We start from the raw sequence: 22,193 nt of genomic DNA on the forward strand, positions 1-22,193 counted from the left end.
ATAACCCCAGTGTTCTTGGTGAAAATGAGGCATCACACAGATTTGGGAAAGTTTGTCATAAACATTTATTTTATGTCAACCTGTTTAGAGAATGTTTTACTTTTCAACAGAGAAAGGTTAGGAAGTGTTTATTTTCCCGTTTGTTTCTGGTAGAGGGAAAAAAAAGTAAAATTTGAGATTCACTAGATATGTGCATTTTAAAAAGTTCTGTGTTTGTGGGGAATGCCTTGAGTGGAAACAGGCTGTGAGGAGGACACACAAAGCACCCGAGTCACAGAGGGGACGAGCACTCTTTTCTCAAGGGGGTAATTCGCACTGAAAATCTTTGGCAGTACTAGAATTCCTTCAGATAAAACAAACTGAAGTTGTTACTGGAAATAGATTTGGGCTGGATTCTGCAGCCTCCTCCATGATCAGGAAGAGGCTGTGTCAACTCAGAAGCCTTGAGGGGATTTTTTGTAATATCTGAGTTGTTTTGATGAGGTCTGTGAACCTGGACTTTACATAAAGTAGAAAATAAAAGACTTTCTTTTCTTTAATTAACCGTACACTTAACAATATCTAGATTGTCAGTAGTTCAGTTTTAGATTTTTTTTTTTTTTTTAACACGAGCTCTTTTTCTCTGTCCTTAAATACCTGGAACTTCACCTCGTTATTTCTCTCCTCTGTGACCTTGACAAGAAACCAAAATCTAATGATCTTGTAGGAAATGACAAACCAGGTTTACTCGATAAGTCCTGCAGAACAGCTGTAACATGGCACCAGACACTGGAGGGTCAGAGGCTTGTACTCCATGAGGATTGCTCTCTCATCCTCTCGCTAGCCTCAGATCTGCTGGTTCTGTGGAAACACAGGTGTTTGCACAGCTGAAATACTAAGAAATAGTCTCAGCTCTAGGAGGGGTGGGAGGAAAAACTGATATTTACAGTTCCAAGGAGATTTGGACTTGCCCATTCCCCAGCAGCAGCAGCTTTGCTCTCTGCAAGGTTTCAGCTGTTGTAGCCAGAGCTTTGTGCGCTGGATCGTTTGATCCAAACATCAGGCATGTCTGGTTGGCTGTTGGGTAACACGACCGGCCCCTCGCTCCCCAATCCAAAGCGATTTTTCCATGAGGAGCTGTTCTGCTGTGACGCTGCTGGAGACACATCAAAGACAGTCTCCCTCAGGTCCAGCCGCAGGGTATCTCTCTTGCCGTTCAGGTAACCTCTCTCCGTGTTACCGTAGGAGTCAGACAGCTCCAAGGTGTCGGGACAGGAGCTGGCTGACTCAGCAAGCTTCAGGCCCTGCTCGAAATCACTGATTGACGTCTCACTGGAGATGTTGAGCATGTCAAAGGAGCTGCCAAGGGAACAAAGGCATCTGTGAATTTTGTAGATGTCAGCAGCAGGGAGGGGGCTGCTCTCTGAGGTATAGTCTGGCTGCTGCTGGGCAGTGTCACTGGAACACTGGGGTTTATTGAGCTGCCCGTCTTCTTCCGTGCCAGCTGGCTGGGTGTGGTCCAGCCCAGACCCGTCCCAAGCTTTCAGACCGTACTTTTGACAGTGACAGTCTCGGCAGAGTCTCTCCCTGTGCATTTCTGCTTCCGAGGTGCTGGGCTTGTAAGGAGAGGAGGTTTGCAGGGCGGGACACTGGCACAGGCCAACCTGCTGGTCTCCGAGGGTCTCCTGCAGACTCTGCCTCTCTCTGTCCAGGGAGGCGTGCGTTCCCACTCGGGGGCATCTGTTGTCTTCAACTTGTATGTCTTCAGAGAGCACAGAGGGCCGGTTGGATAGTTTGCTTGTGGAAGTGCTGTTGTCAAAACTGTCGCTGAGTTTCCTGGACAAGGGCTGGAGCTCATATTGTTCATTTGCAGTGTTGGACTCCTGGACCTTCCGCAACCGGTTTTGCTTCTCACTGCCCCCACAGGCAAAGTTTCCGTTCAGCCCAGAGTCATCAGAGTAGTCTTTCATGGTGTGGGCACAAGGCCAGAGGATCTGCCCACAGTTCTTCTCCGGGCCGAAGAAGCAGCAGAGCGACTGGAAGAAGAAGCTGGCAAACCCACAGCTGATACAATTGATCATCATGACGAATATCCCCAGCTTCCTGTACGCCAGGACCGTGGCAGGCAACATGATGACCCCTGCAGAGAAGAGAGCGGAAGCTGCCATGGCTGTAGCACAGCTCATCTGCTTCAGGGAAAAGGCCACTCGGCTCAGACGGTCGGAGTGGGGACACAGGTGGTAGGAGATGCAGTAGTTGACAGTGAAGTCAACAGAGAGACCTACTGCAGCTGAAATGAAGAGAGACTCCACTGCATTGAGCTGCCACTCCAAGAGGACCAAAAGGCCAATGGTGACCAGGACGGTGCCCGCGATGGCAGTGACGGAGAAAACACTAAGGAGGACGTTCCAGGTAGTGAGCAGCAGCACCACAAAGGAAACAGCTATGGAGAGCCCCATGACCACCATGGTTTCTGTGCTGAGACTGTGCTGCAGGTTGTACAGCTCTAGTTTACTAGTAAACCATCCGTTCTGAAGCCCCACGGGGGCAGTTTTCATTTCCTCTGTTACCCAGAGGCTGATTTCCTCGTAGAATTGTTTGGCTTTGCTGTAGTTGAAGCTATAGTGGTAAACAGTTTGAAACTGCAGCACTAAGGCAGCGAGATTTCCCTCCCCATCAAACCTGAGGCCCAGGTCATATGTTTCTGCCCCTTCCCTGCCCTCTTCCAGGAGCATCATTTTGATGCAATGCAGGAAGACTTCGCTTCTGTAAGGGAAGGAGAACTGGTTACAGCAAAGGTTGAAATTGTGGTCTCGCTGGGAGCACTGGCGACTGTCCATCCATCTGAGGAACTCCTCCATGAAGCACACAGTAGATTTTTGCTCTGTGTCAGGGTAATAGAAAGTTTTGTTCTTCACTTTTTGGCAGAATTCGAGGAGCCACTTCTGGGCATCAGGGTTTTGGATTGTGAAGGTGGTGTCTGTCACTAGGGTGCCGTTGCTTTTTGGGTTGAAATGGTCGCCGTTATCCACAGGCAGAATGCCCCAGACTATGGTGACGGGCATACGCTGCCCTTCTCCGTGCTCCAGCCTCTCAAACATGAACTGGTGGCAGTACTCGGAGTCGTACCTCTCAAAGGGGTGGCTCAGCCTGAACACCTGGACAGATGATGTCTCCAGGGTAGGGAGCTTGAGTTTGGGGTTGGAACAGGAAATGTAGGCACCTCCAATGGCTAAGGCAGCAAACCAGCAGATCCAGATGTACCGAAACTTGATGACGCCGCAAGGCAGAAGCTTTTCAAAGAGCAGCTTGGAGGTTTCAGACAGCGTGTTCTGGAGCCCCCTGAGGATGTAATGGAGGGAGAGAGCGACTCTCTTGTGGCCGCTGTTGTTCCAGTAGGCTTCTGGCTTGTAAACGCAGGTGGTTGCGATGTAGCGCTCGTAGAGCACGGCCGAGGAGGGCAGCCAGGTCAGCATGAACAGCAGGTTCACCAGCACCGAGGTGCCCATGTAGACTGCGAAGCAGCGGATGGCTGTGATGTTGCTGATGTAGCTGGCATAGAAGGCAGCGCCTGTCGTGAAGCACGAGGCCAGCATGAGATACGCAAAGTGGTGCATGGTTTGACTCACCCACTGAGCGAGCCCAGCCGAAGGGTTCTGGCTCTTGCTGAGGTTCCACAGGTCGAAGAAGACAAAGGTGTGGTTGGCACAAATGCTGCTGAGAATGATGACTGCTGTCAGGTTCACAAAAGGGAAGTAGGTGAATCTGAAGGCCACCTTGTACAAGAAGTAGGAGATCATCAAAGAACTGACAACAGCAAGCAGGACCATCAAAGTAATAAAGACTGAGCGTAAATAAAAAGAAATGCTTAGAAAAATAGCTAATATTGCAAGTACTGGATACTTAGTATCCAGTAAAAGGTAGTGATGGAACAGTTTCTGTTTAAGGCCCAGGTCCATTCCAGTGATAGAGGTGTAGTTATCAAACAGATCCCAGGTTTCAAGGTTGTCTAAGTAGATCCCCATCATAGATGCACCTTTTCTTGTAGGCAGGAAGAGCAGGCTGTATTTGAGAGAGGGCACTTGGTACTCCATCGTCTGGGGACTGAGAAAGTCCCTGTCGACCAGGAAGTGAAGCAGTTGGTAGATGGCATTGAAGCGGGTACACTTTTCTGGGACTTGGGCACACTGAGAGTGTTTCTGTCTGGCGGCTGCAGGGCCTATGCAGGACGGGGTGAGGACACCTCTGTGGTAGTCTGGAGCACAGGCACGGAGCAGGGCCAGGGTGTGGGAGATGTCTCCCTGGGTTATCTCCAGGCACGAAGACCTGTTGTACAGGACAGCGATGTAGTTCCCCAGGGACCAGCTCGGGCAGCACTCGTTGGCTTCTGTGCGCTGGCAGAGGTCTTGGAAATGCACGTGGGAGCGGATCTGGAAAACAGACCAGGGGCATCAGGGCAGACCCTCTATTGCAGTCCCAGAGTGTTCCTTGTTCCCTGCAGTAATTCTCCTTACTCTTTCTCTTGTCCTGTCCTCCCCTTTCCCCTTCCTCTTTTCCCCTTTCCTTTTCCCCCTAGATGTACCAGCCATCCCTTGCCATCCTCCCAAACACCATTTGCCTTTTCGAAAAATTAAACCCTGTCCATTATTTATATTTTATAACCACAGATTTTAAAATTTGGCTCCTATGACAAACTCAGCTAATCCAATTAAAACTTCCACTTGTAAAACTTGCTGCCAGTGTACAAGCTGATAGTTCCATTTCCATAATTAGGTTCTGTTGCCCAAAATCTCAGCAGCTTCTCAGGGACACCTTTGGCTCCTGGAGCAGCTCCTGTTCAGTGTCTGTTTATTCTTGTTTAATTGGCAACTGGCAGGTGGGATCACCCCTGTATTGCCAAGTAGATGAAACGCTTTGGAATCCTCCAGGTGAAACCTGTTGTGTAGCTCACGTTCTTTCTGTCTGGCATCCTCTCAGCGAGATATCAAAAATTGTGGCAGACAGAAAAGAGACAGCCTGTACATGTGTTCTTGCTGCCATCACTGACCTTGTCTTGTTCCATTTGACACATGGACTGAATAGCTTGCAAGTTCCATAAGCTCCCAGCAGTTGTGGACATAAATACCAGCTGGGAATAGCTCTTTTCTAAAATAAAGAAGAAAACTATATTAAAGAAAACGATTAGTTAGTGAGATGAATCAAACAGGCTGTTTGGAGTAGACTCTCTGTTCATAGAAAAACCCCCCTATCTGTATATATCTCAGTATCCATAGGACTGCTCTGGAGGGCTCCCTGCAGGGAAGCAGGTCACAAGACAGCAGTGAGTGGTAGCATGTGTCTCGTGTAACCTCAGCTCTGCTCCTTGCCCATCTGCCATGTACAATTTTCAAGAAGAAAAGAAGGAAGAGAGGCAGTAGGAGCAGAGAGGGAGGGGGGTATAGGCTGTGTTTTCAGAGGATTCACTTTTGATGTGGGTAAATGGTAAAAACATTAGTCCTTTAACATGTGCTTTTAAGGTGTATTTCTAGAGGGAAAACAAGAAGTATGGCAAAGGGTTAAGAAGGAGAAACAATTCTTTTCCAGAATTTCTGAACAGGCCTTTTCTGACCACTCAGTTCTGAAGTGCTGGCAGGGCACTATCAGAGCTCTCCCAGGTGGAATTGTGCACACTGCTTGCTTAGAGCCATTTCAGGGTATTCTCCATGTCCCACACTCTGACAGTTCTGTCACTTGGGTTCTGGGTGTGCAGCACTTATGGCCCCATCGACATTTGCCTCACCTGGGGGGCCGCAGAAGAATCCATCTGCTCCGTAGCTTGTTTCCACCATTCTCCGTGTCCTCCCTGCTTGTTCTCCCTGAGCAGCCTTCTGTCCTCTGCCCATGCCAAGGTCATCATAGCTAGCAAAGAGCAGATTATTGTTAATAATTATTGCTGCTAACTAGAGAGCATCTGGCCGTGAGTCACGCTCACTGATGAGGGCCTGGTGCCACACACAGCAATAGGGAACCCAAATCCACTGCAGGCAAACAGACTTCAACCTCTGCAGGGACCTGGTCACTTTGAAGCCTAGGATATATATTATAATTCACATGGATATCATGGAATATTGAATGTGTACCTTTACAGACAACATCTCCCTCAACCTCCCCAAACCAAACCCAAATACCTTTTCTTCTTGGCATAGGGAGAAAGGGAAAAGGTCTTCTTGTAGCCCGTGTGGCTCTCCACATTCCTCCACACAATGAGCTTCCTGCCAATGTCAGTGTCTCGTGGCTCAAAACCCTGCTCAAGGAAAAGGGCTTTGTCACCACTCACACTTCACTCAGCTGTCCTTAGGCCTCCTCTGAGACACAGAAACTGTATTACTGCATCTTGGAGAGAGGCACAAATTCAACTTCCCCTCGAACTACTGCATCCCAGACACGAGAGAAAAAATACATCTCCCGGCAACAATGGCTACAATTATCTCTCCCTGAGCTCCTAAGACTCTTCTCCTCCTTTTCAAGTGTAATGGTCCCTTACAGAAATGGCACTAATTTTCCACTTCATGGACAAACTCTAGTGTAATCTTATTTTTTCAGGATTCCTCCACTAACTGGAGGCAGGGATGACTTTAGGGAGTGTGGGATTCTGCATGGAAAACAGGGCTTTGTGTGTAGAGCTCAGAACAGGGCAGGCTGTCCGTTTCGAGAGCCTCATGCTCAGGCTGTAGGAAGCAAAGCCAGATCCTCCATCCAATCTCTGCCCAGCCTGGGGTGACCCCAGCCTTCCAGCTATGGAAGGGGAGCAAAGGGAGCAATCCCACTTTGTGCTGGCAGTGTCTCCACATCCGAGTGAGGGCAGTGGTGGGAGCAGAGCACAGCTGAGGGATGGGCTGGTGGCTGCCACTGGCCTGGGCTGTGCTCTCCCTGGGTGTCAGAGGGGCAGCTGTGCAGTACTGACACATTCTGCTCATCCTGGAGGGATGATATCCCAGACTGGCCATGGATTTTCCTTATGTCCCTGTTGCTGTATCAGCTGCAGGGACTTACCATTAAGGGTTCTGAGAAGTCAGGCAGGTTCCCCACGAGCAGCCCGGCGACGGTGCAGACCACGGCTGTGACTGAGCACAGCCCCAGCACGGCCAGCGGCCACTCCGCCACCAGCTGGGAGTAACTGCAATAACAGGAGCACAGAATGGGAGCTGTTAAAGGCCTTTCTGCTCTGGGCACCCAACCTGCTTGTCCCACCAACGTGGTGTTAGCAACAGGAAGGAAAAAAATCAGGGTTTCTGCTTCAAGCAGTCATTTATTGCAAGGCTTAGAGGCTCTAGTACAGCTGTTAATGAACATATTACACCTCTAACTGGATGTTTGCAGGCCGCTCTAATTAACTCGGGTAATTACATTTTGCCTCACTGCATTTTCCCGCGTTTTCAATGTGAAATAATAAAAACCAGACTCTTGTGTCCTAGGGCAAAATGAAGCTTTAAATGTTTAACTTCAAAGATTGCATTTAAAAAGAGCTTCTTCCTTTTTTCCCCCCATTGAGCAATGTCAGCTGGTGGCTGCAACAGTTTGGGCTGCGGATTTCCAGCCTGGGGACCCTGAGAAGTCTCTGGGCTATTCCAAAGAGTCCCCTGAAGGCAAATAACCTGAGCAAGTCCACTGTCGTGGATCTACATTCATGTATTTAGACACTGGTCTAAATTCGTACATATTCAGTACAATATGTATAATTTTAATGACATTTCACACATTTTTAATGACATTTCTATACCAGCAAAACCCTTCCAGAGAAGCAGCTTCCTCCGGTCGAACTATTTTTTCCAGTTTACTTTTATTCTTAAAGAGCTGGTGTAAAATTTTCAGTCCAAGCTCTGTTTTTCCTTTGGGACAAACTGTCTCCCATATAGGATGATCTACAGAAGTTACTTTCCCACAGTTTTTTACCAGTGCAGGTTTTACTGCATCAAGATTTTTGTCTTCCTCAAAAATATGTGTTGAAATGTAAGATAGCAGAATGGGTTCCTGCTCTGGTTTGGCAGGTTCTAGGCAGTGTCATGTTTGATGTATTTCTGAAATATAAGGAATTCTTCGTTGATAAATAGTTGACAAATATTTGGGTTTCAGGTATTGAAATTCACAAATATTTGTGAAGGGAAGTGAAATATTTATGAACATTATTTGAGGTGGAATGTTCCTGTTTGCCTGTTCTTTTGCTCCTCTCGTCTCTGACTCCACTGCAGCTATTTCACTGTTAGAAATCATCACAAGCACTTCAAACACCTTTTTACTTGACTTTGGATTTTTTTTTGTTGTTGTTTTCAATATACAACTGCCTTATCAAATTTGTTTTCATAGATGAAGTCTTTGCTGTTGAAAATGAACAAAAATTATGTGGGAAGCCCCAGGAGCACTGACCTCCCCTCTGGGGCTGGGCCTGGCAGGATGTCACCCACAGTAACACTCTGCTTCTCACAGCAGGGTAGGAGAGCACTGATCACACAGGGTAGAAGGGCAGGAAGCTTTTGCTGTCAAACATACCTTTTTGGCATCCTGAAAGCTTTGTCGTGTCTGCAGACAGAAAAAAAAAAAGAAAAAGATGTGTTCATTTATTATAGTGCTGCACTGATCTGAGCAGGTTAACCTGTGCAGGGCTGTAAGCACCAAGCTGAGCCAGTGCTGACACAGACCTGGCACTGTGTGAGTGAATTTAATGAATAACAGAGCCTTTGTCTCTCCCATTTTATCCAAACAGGGTGGGAAGCCATGTAGTCTCCTCATTTTGCCCCTCTAAGAAAACCCCACAGAGTGTATTGGACATTAGCAATGCAATCCCATAGAAATCTCAGTGCAGCTCTTATCCATGAAAATCTGTCTGGTTTAAGTGCTTTCCTGCTGAATTCTTAAATTGTTTCTTGACAAAAGCAAACCTCTTTATTACATCTCAGGAGTTGGGCTGGCAATGCTTAGAAATAGCTTTTAAATCCCGTTCATCTTGGCGAGGATTTTCCCCAAAGGTGGCTCTCATTTGTTTCCCAGGCCCCTCCAAAGACAGTATTTTTCCAGGCTAGAGGAGCAGAAGGTCAGTAGAGCTGCTAAAATTATTTTACCAGGATCTTATTCACAGAGGAGCATTTGTCACTCCTACTTGTAGGGCTCTGAGGAAAGAAATAAAGAAGCCTTCCCCAAGGGATCCAGGGTTTCCTAATGAATCCCTGAGGACCAGCTTTCCACTGGCATTCTGACAGAAAAGCTACACCTTAGTGGGTCACATATCTGCAGGACCTTTTGTTCTGCTCTCTGTCTCTGCTGAAATGTCCCCTTGAAACATTCCCTGGCCTGCAATGGCCTTGGGCTGAACACAGCTTCCAGAGAACTGCTCCCACCTCTCTCCTTAGCTGTGCCAAGCTTCCCACAGCCAGCGCTCCCTTCTCCTCTCACCCTCCTCCTACGCTCCCGCTTAAACTGGGAGAAGGTGCTGCTGCACTCCGGCACCCTCCTGGGACAGATGGCCCTGCTCCATCCCAGCAGCCAACTGGTGACCTTGAGGCAACTCCTCCTTCCTGGCCTTGGTGTGAGTGGGAGAAATGGAAAAGCAGCGGAGCAGAGTCCCCTGTGGCACAGTCACTCTCAGTGACTCGTGTGATAAGTGCACTGTGTTTCCCTCGGCACACTAATGCTCTGTAGATTCAGGAGAGAGAGAGAGGAGCAAAGCAAAATCCCCCCCAGATTATCAAAGCGAGGTCTCTTCCCGGCAGCACGCTGCCCATCCTGTGCTAATTCCCTCACAATAGCTCCTCAAGCAGATTTGCTTGGATTAAAAACCCCATTCTGGCATTATTATGTTATCACTTTTCTGACTGCTGGTGCTGCACATGCTGCCAGGAATTTGCAATCCAGCTGTGTTTCCTACTTAAATAACCTGTTATGGAGGATGTGGTTGGCAATTCTGTTGATAGCCTGTGAGCAAAAAAGGATCCAGGAAAAGGATCCAGGAAAAGGATCCAGGAAAAGGATCCAGGCTACTCTGACTGCAGTTGCTCGACACTTCAAACAAGCAAATTAAATCCTCTGTTAATGGCTGGAAAATAAGACTGTAAAGGGCTTTTGTGCCCAACCCTGCAGTGCTGTATACAGGCAAGGAAGGAATCCTGTGCCATCTTTTATCAGGATTCAGTGGCTATGGCTGTGGCAGCAAAGGGCTCGTGGTCTTTAGTGCCAAGAGTGGACTCCAGGAGGGACACGGGAAGGATGGTCTGGCTGGGAGGAGCAGAGAGTCCAGCTCAGGCTGTTGTCACCCAGCTCTGCATACAAATGAGGTTTGCCGATTCTGTCACGGAGGACATCCTTGGTGATGCCCAGCCTTTTGAATCTCTCACTGCTCAGCCAGTGATTACCCTTGGCTGCCGCTCCCTTCCAGCACAGGCAGCAGCTTCTGTGGGGGCAGGAAAAGAAATGAACTCTGCTCCTACCACTGCTAAGAGAAAGGATTGGCAACTGGGTGGCTTGGAGTGTGAAGAGAGAAATTACAAAGGCCACAGGAGATGGGCATAATCACAGCTGTGTGACCTGGCAGCAGCCAAGTGACCTTGGCTTCAGCCAGTGAGTGCCTTGAGAAAGAAGTCCCTGCAGTCCCTGTTGTGGGAATGGCACTTCTGTGTACACCCACCACAGAGGCAGAGAGCAGACTGGATCCCTCTGTGCCTTTTGGGGCAACTGAAGAGCAAACCCATGTTTGGTGCCTCCTCACTCAGATCCTGCTCATCCCTTCCGTTTCCCACCACCTAGTCCTGTCTCCACGTGCCTCTTACCTGACTGTGACAACGTGATGCTGCACCGGCCGCCGCTGCCCAGGGGACCACTGTTTCCAGGGCGTTTCCGAGGCCTCGTGGGGGGAAGCTGGCACGGGCTCCCCGCTGGAAAGGTGGGAGCACAGCACCGGCCTCTCACCATGCCCAGGGAGTGAGGGCAGGCCGTAGCTGCCCCGGGGCTCCTCCTGGCTGCAGGGATGGTATAGGTGGTGCTGCTGCAAGTCCTGGGAGCTCGATGGCACCTGGCCGTTGGACTGGGTGGAGACTGGCCCAAGAGTGTGGCTGGAGGAGGGCAGGTTGTCCCCCCCCAGCCTGGGGGATGTGGGGATGGGGCAGTGATGGACTGGGCAGATTCTTTCCCAGGAAGTGCCGCTGTAGCTGAGCTCAGCGTTCCCGATCTCTGGCATGGCAAGGCAGGTCTGGCAAGGTCCTGCATTTTGTTTTTCTCTGTGAGAGAAATGAAGGGAAGGTAAAAGAGTGGGAGGCTGAAAGGCTGCACTGGGGAGCATCATCCTGAGAACTGGAGACTCTCACAGCCCTCCCACGGAACACAAATGTCAAACCTCACCCACCGTGTGCTGTACTGAGCCAGCCTCAGGGCTGAGCTGCACTATGCTTTTTATAAAGACATCCCTGACTCACTCAGGGATCCCAGGTGATGGAGAATCCTGGAATCCATCACATCTTTGTTTGTGTTGCTCCAAAAGTTTGGAACATTGGGTAATATCCCCCCAAACAATTCTCCAAGAGGTTTCACTGTGAAGGGGGCAGAACATGCTGGCTGGTGTTAATAGCAGGGACCTAACTCAGGACCATGGAGGGATTAGAGAGCCCTGGGGACACAAAACAGAGGAATCTGCATGTGAAGAAGCCACTCAATTATCTGTGCTTCTTGGGAGGATTAATTAGTGTGATTGCTCTGCAGAAGGACTGGCGCTGCTCCACGTTGGGACAGCAGGAGAGTGAGTCATGCCTGGCACTGACACAGCCCAGCAGTGAACCCAGTGCGTGTGACTGTAACAGGGGCTGCAGCCTCCAGCCTGGCACATTCCCTAATGGCTCCCCATGTCCTGCAGGCTCCACTGGGCTCTTCAGGAACATTTTGTACACATATGTCCCTAGGAGGACAGCAGCTGAATTTATGGGTCTTGCCTTGTAGGAAGGGGGTCTACTGGGATCTCTGAAGATCTTTTGAAACTTGACTTTCCTCAGGCTACTCAGTTTACTGAGACAAAACATTTGGAGGCTCCAGTTCCCAAGTAATGAGGTCTCTGCAAGATATGCTTTCTTTTCTCCAAGGAATTAAAAACATTATTTCGTTCTTATAGTTCTTGATTTATGGAGCCTGAGAGGTTTTGTTTAGAGGAAGTTTGAATAATACTTTGAAGGACTGCATAACCTGCGTGACACCAAAAATCCCTTCACACACCATAGACTGAGGTCCCTCTACCCCCCAAAATGCCTTAGGAATTGCTGTCTCAACAGATGCAAACACCAGCAGTCCTGGTCCTTGTTCAGAGCACGTGCCATGGTCTCTACAGCTGAATTATGTGTCTCGCTGCAGTGTCTGGCCTCGAGGATTAAATAGGACAAACAGTTCGGGCCAGCAGAACCACAAAGTGTCTCAAGTCATCAAAGAATTATGAGGGCTGGAGCAGGACTGCAGTGAGATGAACTTTAGCCTGAGGCACCTGATGTGATGTGGGAAAAAAAAGAAGATGAAAAGTTGGGGAAGTATTTTTATAAAACTTGCAGAGTCCCTCTCATTTCTTTTTCACACAGCCGTGGAAAAAGACAGAATTGTAGCAATTACAGGTCTCTGGAACTGTACCCAAGTTTAATGACAAAAGGATTTGAAGAATACTATTAGCTCACTATTGCTTGAAAATTCCTATTTTTTCCTGAAAGCAGGACATACTGACCTTGGCAGCCTGTGCTGTGTACTTTGCAACATCAATTGAGTTTATCAACACTGATAATCTATATTTCATGGTTGTACAAAATGGGCTTATTTCATTAAAATTATTACAGCAGAGTAATGTCTGTGGTAACAGTTACACCAGTGCTGGTGTGGAGACTCGTGGCACAGGCATCACACTCAGATTTACTTGCAGACTGTACCAGCCCAGGGACCAGTAGCAACAAAACCTCGAGGAATCAGGCACCATCGAATGGCAATTTTAGTTTCTAAGCCAGAAAACAGCTGCAGCAGTTGCAACACAGGTGGCATGTTCATGAGGCCTCCTTACAGTGACAGTGACTTCAGAAGCCATGACTGACGTGCAAATGCAGAGTGTCTTGAGGGAAGATTAGAGTCTCTGGTAGTCAACAAATAATTACATCTTGTATTAGTCGTTGCCCTGCTCTACGAATTCTGGAGCCAACCTGATGCTAAACACCACAAACCCCACAGCTCTGTGGAGCTGCAGGGACAAAGGTGGTTTGGGAGAGCTGGCCTGGAGGGTCACTGGAGCCACTCTCAAGCCTAAAGTGTAAATCACCTCATCTTCCTGGGTGTTCAGTGACTTGGTTGGGGTTTGTAGTGTTGTACTACAGGGAATTCTCATCAGAGAGTTGAGGTCATGGTAGTGTTATGCTTTGGCAAGGTCTAGACCTTTACTCACTCCCTTTTTGATGCCTCTGAGTTACTCTTTACCTTGATCCTGTTGTGTTCTCTAATTTCTGTACACTTTAAATAGGTGATGCTGTCCTACAGTGCATAATAATTCACAGAGACACTGCTGCACTGACAGCTTGTGTTTTGGTGTTTCCACACCTATTCAATATTTCTGTTCTTTTTTTCAAAGCAAAAGTAAAATTTCCTTTCCTTGAAACTGGAATCTGGGACTAAATTAATCTGGCTGCCTCATCTGAGGGTGAATATGTAACACTGGACAGAACAAAAAGGCTTTCACAGACTACGCTTTGAAGGTGGTCAGGGAGAGGCAGGAGGCCGTGCAATGAAAAATTCCTCTTCCAAAAGCCCCTTGGCTACAAAGCCTCCTGGTGGGGAAAGCAGATGACAAACTCTTGGATATCACAGATTGCCTCTGGGTTTTCTGCACAGAGTTGGTAGCTTTGAGTCTAATATTTCCCATGAAATCCCACTCTCCTTGTTTGCCATCTTTGCTGTGAAATGCTGTCAAGTTCTGCTCTTCCCCCACGCCTTGTCTCTTAACTCGATCCCTGGCCTGCTCAGTGACTCCAGATTCTGGGATAGCTTTGGCCACTTTGGATCATTCACTTGTGACTCCTCTTCATTATCTCCTTTTCAGACTAAACAATTAGGTCTGTCAATCACCCTCCAGATATGAATTCCCTTATGCTCAACCCTCTCCAATTCCATGACGATGTGACCTTGGTTATCCACAATCTCCAGGGAAACCTGGAGCTGGCAAATAATGATCGGTTGGGATAATCACTGCTGGCAGCTCTGCAGAGGTCGAGTCTCCACGTGCTGCTCTCCCAATTAGCCACAGTGCTGCTGAGCTTAACCCTTGGTCTGCTGAGCTCTGCACCAGATATGTGGGCTGGTCCTTCTTTGCCTCACACCATGTCACTATTACCTTTCCAGCCCTCGGGACCCTGAACTGTGCTGGTGAAATGTTTGGGGGGGGGGTCTGATACCTATTTGCTATCAGGCACGAGGAAGGGAGGGCAGAGCACTGCTCTGGACTCTGCTTGCCATGCTGGCACTGACAAAGGCTTTTAACATTCATGGGCTGCGTCAGATATTTGGTATCTTTGGGTCTAAGGGGGCAGAAGTGGTGTCTCAGCCCCAGAAAAGCCTACAGAGGCAGCTGACAGCCTCCGTTTTCTTCTCCAGACTCAGCTGGATGCAACCAGAGAGATGTTGGGAAAGGAGAGAATGAGGAGGTAGAGGGAAAGGTACATACTGGGGTTAACTGCTCCTATTACCCGTGGCAGTGAGTTGTGTTTCTCACGCTATTTGCTTCCCCATCTCTTCCCCTGGGATGTCTAGACAGAACAATAATCCAATTTATGGGCCTGCCCGAGTCACTCTGAGTGCAGCAGTGCTTCTCTGAGCAAGTACCAGGGCACATGGAGCCTGCCCTATAGGGTGAACCAGCAAAAGGTCTGGAGCTTCTTCCTACAAGGATCCAGGCAAGGTAATGCCAGGATTGCTAAGGAGCCAGCTTTCTGCCATTCCAGTGCCCTGGGGATGTGGAGCAGTGCTGGGATGCAGGGACTGTGGCAAGAGCCAAGGGCTGAAGGCCATGACTCCACCCCTGGCGTGGGGTCCCTCCCTGCTGCACAGACCAACATCCTTCTGCCCCACAGCAGGTGGCTGTGGGACCTGGCTTTAGGCTTTGCCTGCCCACCTCAGCCCCTCAGCAGGGGGGTTTGCTGGAAACATGTCATGTTGGTTGCCTGGTCCCAGCATATTCCCCTCAGGATGGCTTCACTCTGCAGCACATGGAGCTGAGCTGGGGCAGAGGGAACTTTGGGGGCAGGGAAATGGCAGCATCGGGTCATCTTCCCTTTCCTAAGCCACTCCATTTTTTGGCACTCTCTGGGCTTGCAGCCCCTGAGCCACACAGCAGGAAAGCACATGAGGTTCTGAGAGAGAAATGGGCCAAAGATATCCAGCCTTTTGCAGGAACTGCTCATTTCTTGGACTGCTAATGCCTCCCTCGTCCCCAAGCCCATTTCTATAAGCACTGCTTTTTTTTTAATAGATCATCTCCTCCTTTGCATACTAAGGAGAGGATCAGGAAAGCAGCACTTTGCATATGAAAGATGGGAAACACCTACCTAGTGAATGGAGCTGTCTGATGCCTGAGTCAAACTACAACTTCTCCTGCTGACAGAGGAATCTCAAGGGGGCATAAAAACAAGGAGAGAAAGGGCAGGAGTCTGTACCTTGCCTACAGCAAGAGCCTTTTTCCCCAGGAACCTTTGCTTAATTAGACATTAAGAATTACAAAATTTCATTCATAAAAAAAAATCTAGTTCTATTTTTTCCCCTTTTTTCTTACTCTAGCAAGGTTTTGTTTGCATGTCAGCTGTACAAGTTTTCCTAAATGAAAAAGAAATATAAATTCTTTCTGAATGAAGCCCATGTGCTATAGGTCAGCTTCCATCTAGACTAATGGCTTTTTTCCTGGAGAGCTGTAAATGACTTTTTAAGAATGGGCTTTTATAATGGAATTTAAATTTGCCTTTGAACATACCACTAGCGAAACAGCAGTGGAGCTCTCCAGAAAGAATGAGATTCTTTGCTTGTGTTTTCTGAGGAGATAAGAGCACCCTTTCCCAGGGATTAAGGAAGGGTTCATTGCATTTCACTGTCACCTCGTTATCCAGCTCCCTGTCTCGTTGACAGGCACTCCTGAGCAATCCGTCTCCTCCTTTGGCTGCGGCAAATCCTTGTGCACTGAGCAATTCCTGGGGAGTTGCTGTTTGTTTGGCTTTCTCAGTCTAGCAGCAGGATCGTGCGTATCCTTGAGAAGACCTACAGTCTTTTTGTTAATGAGACTTCTGAGTATGTTAAATCATCATGAAAAATTAATGAGACTGCAAAACTCCACTTCCCACGTAGTCTGCCAGGAAAAGTTTAGTGTTATAATCCTTTCCGTTGACTTGTGTGAACTGCCTTACCTTTACCCCAGGCAGCTTCTGCTGCTGTGGGTGCAGGTGTGTGTGCTGGGATAGAGCCAGACACGGAGGGCTCGAGGTCCCCACCCAGCCTTCAGTGCCAGAACAGCTCTGGCTGCATGGGAAAAATCACTTTTTGAAGAAAAAAGGAGTGAAATGAAAAGGAAAAGAAAGCCCCACCTTGCCATCCCAGTCTGAAAGAGGCCGGGAGGAAGGTGGTGTTTTTGCCATCTGTGTTTTTCTGATGATGAGTTGAGCATTGATGATGAAGAGCCTTGTCTAGAGCAGAGGGTGGGGACCACAGAGCTAACTCTGAGTGAACAGCAGGGTGAAATTGCGGCTGCCAGCCTGGCTGCAGACACCAGGTCAGGGAGCATATGGCACAGGGCTGCGGGGCTTTATGGGGGAGATCTTTGGAGTGAAACCCATGTTTGCCCACAGTGCAGTGAGGCTCTGTCTGAGACACGCTGCACTTCCCAACAATAGCGTTGCTGCGGAAGGGAGGGGAGGGCTCACCATGTTGCAAGATAGAAACGTGCCCGGGAGGCCAAGCCGGGAAGCCCCGCCGGCGGGGTTGGCTCCGCATGGTGTTCCTGGTCCCGGGCAGGAGCAACCAGGGCCCCGGTTGGGCAGCGCACACCGCCAGAGCCCGGACCGCGGGCGGCCAGCTGGGCGGGCAGCGACGGGCTCTGCCTGCGGGACACGCCTCGGTGGGGCTGGGGATCCCCGGACCCAGGAAAACCCCTCTGGCACCGACCACCTCCCACCCACAGAGCCGGCGGTGGCGGCAGCTCCCACCCGCCGGCGCACCGGCTCCGCGCCCCCATCCCGGCCCCGCAGCTCCTACCTGGGCGAGGCGGGGCCGCGGCGCGTCCCCTCGGGCCGCGGCTCCCGGGGCGGCGAGGCGGGCACGGCCTCCATGGCCGACGGCGGCGGGCGCTGTCCGTGCCCGCGGTGCTGAACGCTCCGGAGCGGCGGCCGCAGCGCCCCGGTGCGTCCCAGCTCGGCTCTGCCCGGCTCGGCTGTGCCCGGCTCTGCTCAGCCCGGCGTGGCTGTGCCCGGCTCTGCTCAGCCCGGCTCGGCTGTGCCCGGCTCTGCTCAGCCCGGCGTGGCTGTGCCCGGCTCTGCTCAGCCCGGCTCGGCTGTGCCCGGCTCTGCTCAGCCCGGCTCTGCTCAGCCCGGCTCGACTCTGCCCGGCTCGGCGCGGCGCTTGCGCGGCCACGGCCGCGGAGGCGGGGCGGGCGCGGGGGCGCTGCCGCCGGCACCGGGAGCGCGGGGCGGCTGCGGGGGGAGCCGTGAGCCCTGGGGCCAGCCCGGCTGTCGGGGACAGGGCTGAGCGTGCGGGTTCGGGACGGGAGCTCGGGACACCGGGCATCCTTTGGGTGACTCATCCGCGCGGTTGTGCTCATGCTTGACCCGGGCTAGGACTGCTCCCAAAAGTGCTCCCGGCTCTGTGTGGCAGGTGCAGGGCTGCGTTTTGAAGTGGTGGGTTTCAGCAGCATTAAATAAGTTAATGATTCGTTTGAATAGGTGGTAGTGTTGAAACAACTGAGTTGAAAGCACGGAGAACATAGAGAGGTCAGGCATGTTTCTCTCCTTGCAGGATCCTGCTGTCATTGTCTATCAATAACACGACATTGCACTGAGTTGGGTGGTAGCCCCCTTGTGCATGGGGAGGACTTCCCACAGAGCTTGTGGAAGGTGGCTGCTCCTTCCACAGCCACTCTCATGCCCATGTCCATGACATTACTTGTCTAGGAAGGGCCTGGGGCTTTCTCATGACTGTGTGTCTGGCCATGGGAGTGACAGTGACCCTCTCCTCTCCCTTCTCATCATCCTCTGTGTGGCTGTAGGGATGGCTGTGACCTTCTCCCTCCTCACGGACATGCCTGTGGCCCTCACAGTGGCAGTGACCTTCTTTGTCATGTGGGTGGCATCGTTTTGGTTCACACATACAGAACAGCTGAAGCAAAAAGAGAGAGTATTAGAGCGGAGAGTATCCTATAACTCCCACTAATCCTCTAGCTGCTTAGAATAAGCCCTTCCTGCCTTAATGACTTAAATGCCCAAGACAGTTTAAAGAACAAAAAGCTTTTCCTAATGCCAGGGTGGGTGACTCTCTCCCACCCAAGGCTGATGCCTCTCCAAACCCAGCAGGAGGGAGTTTTGAGGACAGGCTGCAGCAGCGCTGCTGGGCTGGGCCACAGGGGACCATCCTGCCGCTCTGAGCCTTAGCCACAGAAATGTCACTTGCCTGGTAGGATCAGATCCAGCGAGAGGAGCAGCTCCAGAGCAGCTTGTATTATGTGGCCCAGCAGGAAAGACTGAAACCTGGTATCTGCTGAAAAGATTGGCTGGTGTTAATGTGGTGACAAGGACATGGGTGATATTTCCTTTTCTTTCTTCCCGACGCTAAATAATAATTCCTGCAACAGTAATGATAATAATAAAGCCATGGGAGCTGCAGGGATGGTGGGAATCAGCTGGATTACAAACATCCCACTGCTTCTGACAGACAGGCACATCTTACAGCTTTAGTTTGGCTCAGCCTGACGTGTGAACTCCTTGTCTGGGAAGTGGGGGTGCTCACGCTTCCTCACTCCCACAGCTTGGCGGGTTTGCTCTGCACTGCTGCAAGGTATTCAACACATGCAGTCATTATTTTTAATTGCCCTTAGCCAGGGGCTACAGCCAGGCTCGTGCTCCCAGCTGGCCCAAAGCCCTACCAAGGCAGTGGGGTGCCTGTGTCTCTCCTGGGGCTGTTGCATGGCCAGGCCTGGAGCTCTTGGTCGGTACCTTGGCTGATCTTTGCTCTCCATCAGCATGGAGCTGGCTCTTTGCCATGGTAACCCATAGCCCAGACCTTTCAGCATCAGACAGGTCCCCCTGGTCCCTGGTGTCCCTCTGGAATGAGGGAAGGTGGAGGAGGGTGAGTGAGAGGGCCAGGGAGAGAGATGATCCAAAAAAACCATGAGGAAAGAGAAAAAATAGCAAAAGAGGGAGGTATAGGGTCAGGAATATAATAGAAGACAGACAGTAACGGCTGGAGAAGAGAAATGGTGGTGAGCAGAGAAAGGGGGGAAAGGAAGGGAGAGGGAACAGTTGAAGGGCACACGGGTGCACTGGAGGTGATGCAGGAGGTGGCTGAGGGGTGAGGCAGGTTTATGAAGTTGCTGAGCTGCAAAAACCCCTTATTGCTTCTCCCAGCTCTCCTGCTCACCACCCACTTGCATTTCTTCCACAAGCAAAATGCAAAACGCTGCTCTGCAGCATTCCCCTGCCTTGAGAGAAGCCTGAGTCAGAAGTGAACACGGCACTTCCCTTGCTGTGTGTGTGCAAAGTCCCCCCAGTTTGAAGTACCTTCCTCTCTCACCACAGTCAGTAACAAGGCTCCAGGAATACAAGCTAATTTTATCAGTACACTCTGGGAATATCCTTAAAGCAGTTAAAGAAGGCAGAGTAAGGATTTCATTTGATGGGCTGGTAGATGTGACCAAGAGCAGTTCCCAATGGATTTGCTTTGCACTAGTCACAGTTCAGCGTGGCTCATTTCACGGTGCCCTATCTTACCACGGTACTTTGAGCACAATTCACTTCTCTTCCCTGTAACTCAGCATTTTGCTGAGCAGAATTTGTCTCTGTTCAGGATGCCCTGGCTCTGGTTACACAGCTCAGCATTTCCCACCCCATGGTGTCTGGGCAGGGCAGGGCACGGCACTGGAGTGGGGTGGCCCTGAGCTTGCACTGCTGGGCAGTCTCTTGCCAGGGCTAACACTTGCCATCGGCTCTGTGGGCTTGGATCATCTCCTCTGCCACTGTCAGCAGACAGTGCCCCCTCCCAACTCCAGCTGGACCTTCACCTGGACCTGCTGCCTGGGTTCACACCCACCTGTGGCGGTGCTGGGAGGGACTGACTGGCTGTGGTGGTCCCACTCCGGGAATCCTTGAGTCCCTTTCTTCCAAACCTGCTTGGCTCTTGCCCTGCAGTGCAGCGGCAGAGGAGCTGTCCCCAGTGTGGTGACAACTCAAATACTGCCGCTCTCTGACTTCTCTGTGCTGGCCCAGTTTGAGACTGCTGGAGCAGATCTCAGTACTGTTCTAGGGGAGGCAAGAATTCATCCCCTTACCAAAAAAACCAAACAAGAGTGAGCAGGAAGGACAAGCAAATGGGGCTCCCAAACTGTTGTAGGAACGTAACTGCTGTCCACAAGACAATTCCTTCAAGCTGACACCATCCTTCATCCACAGGAATGTTTTCTTCCAGAGCACCTGGCAAACCACAATGGGTGAGTCAGCAGGATGAAGGCAGAGAGGTCCAGATCAGCCTCTGGATGGGGATCCATCCCTGCCTCTGCTGCTGCAGGCAGTGGTACCCTGCATCTCACACTCCAAGCTGACAGCTTGCAGTGGTGGCACCACCATGACGTTTTGGACAGTGTAAAATTGCCCATGCCATGATTTTCATGGGCACCCAAGCCCTCAGAGTCACTGTGGCCAGGGCAAGGCTGGGGCTCACTGCGCAGCTGCCTCAGATTGCAGCAGCCTGCTGGTTTCCAAGCACTGTGCAATGGCTCGTGGCTCTGCAGCTAGCTCTGAACCCTGGGCTGTCACTGCTCACTGGAGCAAGGAAATAGCCGGGGTATTTCTGCTGCTCGAAGCCGGTGACAGCGTGCCAGGCACCTCCTGCACTGGAAGCTGTCCATGGGGACAGCAGCAGTCCTGGCTGCTCCTGCTGCACAAACCGCCTGTCGTCTCGGCTGGGAAATTGCTTCTTAGCTGGAAAACAGCTCTGTGGCTGGTGCTGTGTTGGCAAACTTGAGCCCCAGTCACCTTCACTGGGCAGAGCTTATCTGACAGATGCAACTTCAGGAGGGGTTAATTTAGAGATACAAAGTGCTTTAGTTGTGGTTTGAATGTCAGGATGGCATTGGAGAAGCTGGCGCCTTCCAACATTAATGCAGTTGTCTGTCTCCACCAGTATGCACCAGAATAAGGCACGAGACTGAAAGGGACTGGGGAATCCAGACTCCTGGGGCAGTTTTGATGGCCGGTTATTGTTTCTGCTCAGGGTGTGTGCTAGTGCACAGCCCACACGCTGCACAGGACAGAGAGGTCCAGGCAGGGCCCTTCTCTCCTTCTGGGGGTTCTGTGAGGCTGCTGCAGCACTGCAAACCTCTGAGTAGCTGTTGACACACCACCATGGGCTGAGAAGGTTCCAGGCCCATGGCAATTGTGTTTTTGGGCACCAGTACATTGCGAACTGAAGCCAAGAGGAGATGTGCTGAGTTTGCTGTGTGTTTGAAGGGGCAGGAGGCCCACAGAGACCCAATTCAGCTTTGCTTGGCAGGGAGAGTCTCACTGTAGCTCCACTGTCCCATTTTCCATGGTGCCGTGTGCTGGGAGCGCAGCCACGTTGGCTCTGGAGCAGCCCATATGTTCACACCATTTCCCAGCGTGACTGACAGCGAGCCAGCGAGCTCCGAGCAGCCTGAGATACCCCAGACTAATTCACGCCTTGCACCTAAATATTCTTAGCAGGGTGTGGGACATACATTCCCAGCCTGGGGAAGGCCAGAGAAGACACACCTTGACTGGCTGTGCCTGTTACCTTCACAGCCTCAGCAAGGTTGGAAACTCACAGCTGACTTCTAGTGGAACTGGGGATGTTGCAACCAGCCTGCAGAGTGGTCCTGCCAGGATTTGGCTGGATCTTCATATGAAACAGTGCAGAGCCAGCCATCACTTTCACAGGCTCCCGCAGTTCACGAGACCCCCATTTCAAGGTTAATTCAGCAAAAT

General features: G+C 50.7%; 1 protein-coding gene across 2 annotated transcripts; it reads right to left on the reverse strand.

Annotated features, from left to right (window-relative positions):
• Positions 1-41: 41 nt before the first annotated feature.
• On the reverse strand, positions 42-17,553 carry DISP2 (dispatched RND transporter family member 2). Of its 2 annotated transcripts, XM_050335798.1 has the most exons (8): positions 17,242-17,552; positions 10,776-11,222; positions 8,506-8,535; positions 7,012-7,135; positions 6,147-6,262; positions 5,759-5,877; positions 5,027-5,124; positions 42-4,409 (listed from the first exon to the last, which is right to left on the reverse strand). In XM_050335798.1, exons 1-8 carry the CDS (start codon positions 17,313-17,315, stop codon positions 990-992), a joined length of 4,428 nt encoding a protein of 1,475 aa, XP_050191755.1. In that variant the 5' UTR covers positions 17,316-17,552; the 3' UTR covers positions 42-989. The 2 variants fall into 2 exon arrangements, with proteins under 2 accessions (XP_050191755.1, XP_050191756.1); XM_050335799.1 differs by lacking the exons at positions 6,147-6,262; positions 7,012-7,135 and having other exon boundaries at positions 17,242-17,553.
• Between the last annotated feature and the right edge of the window lie 4,640 nt (positions 17,554-22,193).

The sequence above is a fragment of the Myiozetetes cayanensis genome, unplaced genomic scaffold, assembly GCF_022539395.1.
Source record: "Myiozetetes cayanensis isolate MyiCay16 unplaced genomic scaffold, myiCay2020 scf6-25, whole genome shotgun sequence".
Lineage (NCBI taxonomy): Eukaryota > Metazoa > Chordata > Aves > Passeriformes > Tyrannidae > Myiozetetes > Myiozetetes cayanensis.

Bases quoted from the DNA above. Each gene is read 5' to 3' on its own strand.
- DISP2 (XM_050335798.1), bottom strand. From the start codon at position 17,315: ATGGAGGCCGTGCCCGCCTCGCCGCCCCGGGAGCCGCGGCCCGAGGGG. The intron at 11,223-17,241 runs GTAGGAGCTGCG...TTTCTCTCACAG, and splicing joins CGCGGCCCCGCCTCGCCCAG to AGAAAAACAAAATGCAGGAC. The intron at 8,536-10,775 runs GTAAGAGGCACG...TTCTGTCTGCAG, and splicing joins CATCACGTTGTCACAGTCAG to ACACGACAAAGCTTTCAGGA.